At 33.2% G+C, this 9,837-nt stretch overlaps 1 protein-coding gene across 1 annotated transcript; it reads left to right on the top strand.

The window, feature by feature from the left end:
* The first annotated feature begins 2,758 nt into the window (after positions 1-2,758).
* On the top strand, positions 2,759-4,921 carry LOC140058338 (E3 ubiquitin-protein ligase TRIM71-like). Its single transcript, XM_072103901.1, has one exon. The coding sequence runs from the start codon at positions 2,759-2,761 to the stop codon at positions 4,919-4,921; it is 2,163 nt and encodes a 720-aa protein (XP_071960002.1).
* Positions 4,922-9,837: the final 4,916 nt, after the last annotated feature.

Here is a 9,837-nt window from a genome sequence, read left to right as displayed (position 1 = left end):
TCTAGCTCCCTCAAGATCAACTCGCTATAGTAGTTAAACAAGTCTGGTGACATTACACAGCCCTGTCTCACTCCTCTTCCAATACTTGTGTAGTCACTGCACTCCCCATCTACCCTCATGCATGCAGTCTGTTTCCAGTACAAATTTTGAAACAATCTAAGATCCTTTCCATGTAGGTCAAGCTTGCTAAGTTCTTGAATAGCAATTATTTCTATATTTTTGTAATAAAATGAATAAAATACTGCATTACTCATATGCATATTGCCCAATATGACATCACGTCATGAAAGCTGATATTATAAGAACCTACTGTAAGTGTGCTGGCTTGAAAAAGTCTGGGAATTTGGTAGCGGTACATTATATTTTCACTTGAATGCTGTGGAACTATTATCTAACGTTAACTAACAGGTTTATTATGTAATGACGAATAACAGCAATATAATACGGTATAATAACATATTTGCATTTTGCATGTATTGTTCAGCCATATTTGAATTCGTTTATATAAAGTCATATCAATATTACATTAATTACTATAAGTAACTTCTTCAATCGTTGCATTATATTTAGTTTTAATTATTTACTAGAGTAGAATTACAAATTATTTAAATAGTTCAACCGTATTTTGGTTTATTTTGCTAATTAGTAGACTTAAGTTTAGACAATTTGTGTTTCCATCTAGAGTAGAAATATAATTTACATATTATTTAATTAGTTCAACTGTTTTGTGTTTTAGTCTAAATCTAGTAAATATATATCTATACGTGATTAGTAAGAATAAATTTGTACAATGTTTTTCTCATTTTTCTTGAATTAAAAGTTGATGCATTTCACTAATCCTACTGTTTGTGTTTATTAATGTGTATATTCATTATGGTGTATTGCTGAACATCAACCAGATTTGTAGTATCTACTAGTTTTTATAATATTAGTATTTTAGGATGTACAACATTCCCTGTCTACAAACTCAGCATGCTCGGTCTAGCCTACCATAGCTTCAACTTGAGTTGAAATTAACACATATGATTGGTGAGATGTATCCCAACATTAATACCATACAATATAGAAAGGAACTACAAAACAATTTTGTTGAAATTGTGAGTGTGATGATGCCAAACACAACTTTCAATTATTAATGGAATATGAAATATCTTAAATTAAATATGAAAACTTGTTAATAATTCTAAATCTAAATTACCAGGTTGAACGATAAAATAAACCAATAAAGGAAACAAATATTCCGACAAACTGACGACAAAATACAATATTAACACTGATTTAAAACTGATTTAAAATATATATTTAATACTAGAGTTGTTGATTATAACAATAATTAAAATTCAAAAGCTTCAGAATATTTAGATGTTCAGGATTAAGGATGAAGTAACATTTTGAAATGAGAAAACAATCTGAAATACTTGTTTGGTGGTCTTTAAAAAGGAAGGAAGCAGCAATCGAAACCTAGAAGTTCTCTGTCACCCGTTAATGTCAACAATACATTTCAAACTTTCAACAATCTGATTAATTAGATTTTGCTAGTCCAGTAAAGATAAGTAGCGCAAGAAACAATCGCTATCCTTGGATCCGCCCCGCCTGAAACGAATATTTTGATATAAAATAATAGAGGGTTCAGACGGTTCTTTGGTACATTTAAATTGTCTAGATTCTAGTCAAGCTTAATAGTCCTTAATTAATAATTTCAGCACAAATGTATGCCGATAATTTGTAACGTTTCCGTGTAAGGCATATGTTGTGTTCTTATCAATAGACTGTACATAAAAGAACCAATCATGCTAATCCTATACAAATACACCACCGTCACAGAAACCAGAACTAAACACTTCCATATCCGAACCATCTTGTTTCAACTTAGACCTGGGAGCATTTGCGCCTGTCTACAACAACATCAAAACACTAATCTTATCAAAAGGTAAGTTATTTATTAAGTTCTTGGACCATTTTATCGTATTCTGGTTCGGATACAGGCACAATTTCTAGTATTTTATCAATAAACGCAATTGTATGATTCAGTATTAAATATAAAACTGATCATCTTCATTTCGATGCTTAATGTTATGTCAAAATATTGAATAATTTCACGAGTATGTATTATACTTTCGTAAGGTAATATCTTCGGTTTAAATACACAGCGAATAAAAATAAGACCTAATCCAGTTTAATAATATTATGGGTGTGACTGGTGACGTCACCACAAATGTCACATGACCGATCGATTTCTAAACTTCAGAGATTACCGATTGGCTGAGACTCCCAGGATTTGTAAATAAAATATGATTATTACTATCAACTTAAACAAAAGGCTGTGATACATTTGGTAGAAGTACATGCTATAGCCCTATGAGAAGAGTGGGTTAAAATACATATTCTCATTTTTATAAGTATGGTATGCCTATATTAATTGTATACGTGTGCAGGTACCTAGCTCTCCGGAATGTTATTTTGTGATCATATCAATAGTACACAAAAGAACCAGTCATGCTCTGGTAATAATAATATACTAATTTCACAAGAATCGAGACTAAACACTTAATTCATATCGGAACCATTTTTTAGATCTCAGCAATTGGCCTTGTCTACATAGATTTGCGCCATAGGTGGTTGAATGTATCTTTACAAAATATCAAGTGAGCACGCAAAAATGAAAGACAATAAACTCTGTGAATTAGTAAATGTATTTCACCATGTAAACACAATTAAAATAAGACGGAAATATCCATTATTCACAGATCAACTCAAGATGGCTAGAGGTGGTAAGATGGCTACCAGTGTTGATTTAGCTAAATTTCTAGAAGATATCGATGAGAAGGTTCTAGAGTGTCAAATATGCTTAAATAGACTCCATGAACCCAGAACCTTAACATGTCTTCACAGCTTCTGTTTGGGTTGTCTTGACAACTGGTTGGAGAAAAATAAGAAGGTAACCTGTCCAACTTGCTCCAAATTTTATCAGATTCCAGAGGGTGGTCTAAAGAAATTACAACCTAACACCTTTCTGAATAATCTATTAGAAACAATTGAACAATTTACAAATAATCAGGTGAAATGTATTTGTGGAAAAGACAATGAAGTTAAAACCTACTGTCAGGATTGCAGAGAATATTTGTGCCAGAATTGCAGCGATCATCATAAAAACTATAGAATGTTTAACAATCATACATTGCATTCAGTGGAAGATGTTCAATCTATGAGTGTCAGTGAAATCAATGCGATGCACCCACCTCTGTGTTCCATCCACAATGAACCTTTAACAGTGTTTTGCAAAATATGCGATGTTGCCATTTGTATACACTGCCAACTCATGGATCACAAGGAATGGGAAGGAAAAGACAAACACACCATAATCAGCATAACAGACGCGTTTAAAAAGTTTAAACAAACATCAGAAGAATTACGGAAAGATGCTAAACAATGTACAGATAAATTGAATGAAGACCTTAAAGTAAGGACAGATCGTGTTAAGAAACTAGATGAAAACAGGGAAAAGAGTTTAAAAGGAATTGAAAATCATGTGAAGGAATTGGAAGACAAATTAAAAAGTAAAGTTGAGGCAATGTACAAAATAAAGAGAGAGGCAACAGATGCTGAAATAGAGGATGTGACAACGACGATATCGTATATAAACACTAACATCAATTTGCTGCATCACCTAGAGAAGGGCAACGAAGCAACGGCAATGCTATCCGGTAATGACGTCATTAGAACATTGGATGATTGGATCAAGGCAGTGCTTAACACAAAATCAGATGTTCATGCAGAAATTAAGTTTGTTAAAAACAATCAACAAATTGTTTCATTGCACGAGAACACTGGAATGATTACAGATTCAAGGACAGGCTATTTAGAATTAAAAGGAGATGAGAGCATGACATTGCCAACAATTGATGTTAAAATAATTAAAACTGATGAATGTGAAATAAATGCAAGTTACATAAAAGCTATATTGACACAACCAACAGGAGAAACTATCATCCCTGAAGTAGAAGAAGACATCAATGGTGACTATACTGTGATAGGTAGATGTACAAGTGCAGGGATTTGCAAGGTTGATGTTCGAGTTGATGGTGAACATATTAAGAACTCACCAATGAATATCAGAGTAGAGCAAGAAGGATTATTAAAAAATATAACAAAAAATGTATTGAATGTTAAAGACCTTAAGGATGTAGTTAAATATGGAGACGACTGCTTGCTTGTTTCATGTCTAGACAATGCCATTCACAAATACAAGCAATCGGGTGAAAACATCGGTAAGGTTACACTATCAGAAGATGTGCAAGTAAACAGAATGTTCACAATGAACAATGGTAATATAGCATTCAATGATCGTGGTAATAAATGCATCACATTATGCACTATGAATGGTGAGGTGGTTAAATCATTTGGTAAGGGAGTGTTGAGAAATCCATGGGGTATCCATGTGGATGAAGAATCACGTGTCATGTATGTAGCTAATGGTGAGAATATAGCTATGTTTAACATTGAAAGTGGCAAGCTGATTAAGAAAATAGCAACATGTAATGTTACGGATTTTAAATTTGTAAATATCATTGATGTCACCCTTACACGACAAGGATATATTCTTGTACTTTACCATTACCAGAATATCTTAAAACTATTTGATAATGAGGGAAAGTTTATCAAAGTACTTATCAGTGAGGGTGATGAAGATGGTAAGATGAAGCGCCCCAGTAAAGTAGTAGTTGATAATAATGACAACATCATAACATCAAGTTGGTACAAACTACAGCTATTTAGTAATAGTGGACAGTTCATTAAAAGGATTGACAAGAAAGAAGATGGAATCGACGATCCTAATGGATTATGCATCATATCACACAATCCACGTAGACTAGCAGTGGCAAATAATGGTGACAAAACAGTTAAAATATTTAATTATTAAATGATAATTAAATAACATTAGCACGTGTTATTAACTTTACAGAAATAAATAACTGTTTATAATTATAATTTTACTTTCCGCATTGAACATAATTAATTAAATAAATCAACTTGTAAATATAACACAAACGTGTACAGATTACAGATAAAATGTTGTAGTGAATTTATGCATAACTTAGCTTATCATTATATAGTAATCTATATATTATAAATTTACGTAAGGCCAAAATTCGGTAAATCGCGCCTTACTTTTAGAATTTGTACTCGATGGTATATAAAGTTGGTTCGTACTTTCGGTACTGATTTTAACCACCTGATGTAACCCTGTTTACTAATTAAATTAAGTTAGATAATTAGTTATTGACGATTAAAACGAATTTAGGTTCAACGATTTGCCCCAAATAGGGGTGTTTTCCGATCGTGGTATACACTGTCTAATAGATGTCCATCTTGAAAAATACCCGCCACAAAAATGCGAGGAGGCTTCGCATTTTCCTATCTCCTCCTACGATAATTGTTTTTAATAGCTAAAAACCGGTTGAACAGCTAGAGTACAGCATCATAATGTTGAAGACAGGCCGATTTTCTTAAAAAAATACTATTTTGATAGATTTAATATACGTTTATACAAATGTATTGATTTGCAATGAATGGAACATCCCAATCTCTCAGTCTGCCAGAGTTTGGTTTAACACAAGTAGGTAAATGTATGAGCCCTTTCTATATATAAATTTACGTAAGGGCAAAATTCGGTAAATCGCGCCTTACTTCTAGAATTTTTACTCGATGGTATATAAAGTTGGTTCGTACTTTCGGTACTGATTTTAACCACCTGATGTAACCCTGTTTACTAATTAAATTAAGTTAGATAATTAGTTATTGACGATTAAAACGAATTTAGGTTCAACGACTTGACTAGAGTACAGCATCATAATGTTAAAGAAAGGCCGATTTTCTTTAAAAAATACTATTTTGATAGATTTAATATACGATTATACAAATGTATTGATTTGCGATGAATGGAACATCCCAATCTCTCAGTCTGCCAGAGGTTGGTTTAACACAAGTAGGTAAATTTATGAGCCCTTGGTTTAACACATACGGTAGGTAAATATATGGGCCCTTTGAGAATAAACTTGCAATACTTACTGTTAATACCTATTAACTATTTTTGGTCCTCATTTGAATCGAACATTTCTTACTGTGAATGTTCGTACTGTTAGATGTAATATAAAAATATATACAAATAAACTTTATTACTGAGATTGTGGTTAGGCTTCACTGTTAGATATATAAACACATTATTATATACAAATAAACTTTATACTGACAGTTCCCTTTCAACGTTTGTATTAATTATTAATTAATAATTACCAATACTATAAACGTCGTAGTGGTGTATCGTGACATGTACTTTAATATTTCAATCGATTATGACAGTGACAGTTTTAACAAAGTATTAAATCGCAAATGTTTTACCGTATTTAGAGGTATATTATTTATAGGCCTATAAAACATGAACAACATATTTCGTTACTGAGTGGATAAAGAATATATTTTAAAATTGTTCCTCTTTGTAACTATCCGCTTTCCCATCCCTCAAACCTTATGTTACATACAAAACACAAATTGGGTTTCTTTAAATGAGTCCAAATCAAAAATTTGGACTCATTTTGTGATAAGTTTCTCCTTCGGAAGTAATTCCCAGGGTGCTAATTTTAGTTGACTACATAAATCATCGTGTCTATTTATTCGTTTCTGTAAACGACAATGTATTATATAATAGTACATTTGAAATCGCCAGTTTTATTACGCTGAAATTACTGTGTATTCGAGAACATCTGTGGACACGACCTAGATGGTACGCGAGCGAAGCGAGCGTACCATCGTACTACGGGGCGCCGTATGGGACATTTTTGTCGAAATATTACAATTTTGTCTACACATAATTAATTTTGTGTGGACAAAATTTATTTTGTCAACACAAAATTCATTTTGTGTGGACAAAATTAATTTTGTCTTGACAAAATTCATTTTGTCTTGACAAAATTAATTCTGTGTAAACAAAATTCATTCTGTGTAGACAAAATTAATTCTGTGTTGACAAAATTAATTCTGTGTAGACAAAATTCATTCTGTAACGACAAAATTCATTTTGTGGCGACAAAATTCATTCTGTAACGACAAAATTAATTCTGTGTGGACAAAATTATTTCTGTGTAGACAAAATTAATTCTGTGTGGACAAAATTCATTTTGTGGCGACAAAATGTATTCTGTGTAGACAAAATTTATTCTGTGTAGACAAAATTTATTCTGTGTAGACAAAATTCATTCTGTGTAGACAAAATTCATTCTGTGTAGACAAAATTCATTTTGTTGCAACAAAATTCATTTTGTCGCGACAAAATGAATTTTGTTAGCCGAGCCTACTCAAGCGTGGGACAAAACGTTTTAACATTTAAATTAGAAGGCGGGGTTGTTATTGGAAACTCGAAGATTGACAGTTATAGGCCTACGATCAAAAACCTAACTTCGATAGCCCCTTATTATTACTTGCAAGTATACCTGCCCAAGGACGGGTTTCAAAATGTTATTTAAAACATTCCCAGTACAAAATTCTGATCACTTTGATACCGATCATTACCCACATAACTCTAGTATCTCCGTAATACTCACCCACCCCTACATTTCCTAACACCAGGTAGTTGTAATTACAACTCCCTGCACTCGGGTGACTTTTTGAAGTACAGTATATTGTTTAAAACCTTCCCATGGTTAGGTTTGTTGATACGTATTACACGTGCACCATTTGTGTGGACGCGTGTATTAGCATTATTTTGTAAACCCCAGCAAACGCAAACTTACCTTCTACAAATTCTATCTCGATTTATTTATGTGGTCTGTATTAAATTTAAAATATGTTTTGTTACAAATATGTAAATTTTGTATCTGTATATGTTTATATGATTCTATATTTAAATTAACTGTTTTTAGTTTTTCTATCTAGTTAGGTTTTATATTTACTTTTGTTTTTAGTCGCGTGAAAGCGTCGGTCCGGTATCACTTTGCGTTTTATCGCGTTTTCTGTACTCTTTGAACTGCACGCGACTTACAGTGGCTGTTGGCCTTGTTTGCTATAGGTCATTACGCGGACCAGGCTACTTTAGCGTTACGTTTGGCATCCACTGAATCAGTGGATGACCTATCCCCTCAACATGTCAATTGTGGTATAAGTTGACAGGAATAATACTCTGTGGTGTAATAAAAATGCCAGCGTGTTTATTTAAGACTGCAAGTGTTAAGAATAACTTGCTCTCCATTTTCAACTTCCTCTTACCAATGACCAATAGCAAACAGGCACTGCTTGTCAATCAGGTCCTCACTGACTGGGTATTAACCAATCAATTTACTATTAGGTAGGTCACTGATTTTATAAAATAGTTTGCGGGAAATTTGATTTCTGACCTTGTACAGGAATAAATACTTTAGTGGTTGTTTATAATAATAATCTAAATATTTCTCAATGCTGCTTTATGCAAAGCAATTTAACTAGAACTACAGACACATTAAATAAATACTTTTAAACATGAACAATAGTTTTGTTAGGGAATTGGGATGGCCGTGTGATATTCAATTTATTAAATTTAATGGGAAAGTATATATCTTTCACAAAATTTCGTATGTCATCAGGCAGCGTTTTAAAGGCTGGAAGCCCTTTGATCGATTTTGGGAACAAAATGGATTGATAGTCAATCATGAGTACTTCCGAACAGTGCTAATGTATCACGAAAGTATATTAGTGTTTCATGTTTTATTCACCTGTTGTTGGGTGGTGGACATCTTGTAGACAATGTACAGCAGCAACAAACATACATAATTGATACAAATGAACACAATTTAAATTTGATAACTCTACGCAATTTTATACGAGATAAATGTGTAGACTCGGTCATCAATGACCGTCTACTTGATAATATAAACGACGAGCCCGTGGAAGAAAATGTAGCCTACAACAGAACTATTAGAAAGAATTAATCGCAAAAGGGTTAGGCCTTAGCCAGATATACCACGGAGTTCAAATATCCCCCGCCATTCCTCCTGATGGATTGAGGCGGCAGGCATCAAAGCGATTTTAAAATTGAATGGAAGCGCATCGAAAATAAATAAAAGATCTTTCTCGGAAGATTCATTGTGGAGGAAAATCTGACTTGCTGCATGCGTTTGCATGGTAGGTAGAAATCAACGTTCCGATAAAAATAAAATAATTCACAAATTCTTATCAGATAGATCTACGTAAACGTGTGAAGTAGAAAGAGGTCTTATTTACAGTATATCAGTAGGCCTAATATATATTCGTATAAAATATCCTAATTTCCACAACTCAGGATTATGTCCATAATGATATCAATAGTAAGAATCTGTTATAGGCCTATGCGTAATTTTTTTTAATTAAGCCACTCATTTTTCATTATCATACATTAAATTCAATTATACCATACACAATTCAGTGATTATTTTACAGTTATTTTCTTATTTTCCCAATTGTCTTTTCTCTTACAGGTAATAACGTGGTACGTGCTTCATGATTGATGGTAAAATTAATTTATACCAGTAACAATAGATTATGGCAAGGCATTTCGGACCGGACGGAGTAGGCCTACTCCTTTAAAGTTGTCATCGGAGGAGAAGATTAGGTGGAAGAAATGCTTTCCATGGACTGCACCAGAAGTAATTTCTGGTGTCGAAGCACCATCAGAGCACAGCGCTATTTACGCGTTTGGATACATGTTCAGCCGCATATTTACCAAAACGAACAACATAAGAATACGGGAAACTGGCGAGATATGCATGCGGCGGCCGTCACCTGCAGAGCTAGCTTGACCACCACCTTTTATGTAATAACGTTAGATCATGA

Source organism: Antedon mediterranea, chromosome 9, assembly GCF_964355755.1.
Source record: "Antedon mediterranea chromosome 9, ecAntMedi1.1, whole genome shotgun sequence".
NCBI lineage: Eukaryota > Metazoa > Echinodermata > Crinoidea > Comatulida > Antedonidae > Antedon > Antedon mediterranea.
This window is presented reverse-complemented; position numbering and strand designations above follow the sequence as displayed.

Coding starts and splice junctions, on each gene's coding strand:
- LOC140058338 (XM_072103901.1), top strand. CDS start 2,759: ATGGCTAGAGGTGGTAAGATGGCTACCAGTGTTGATTTAGCTAAATTT.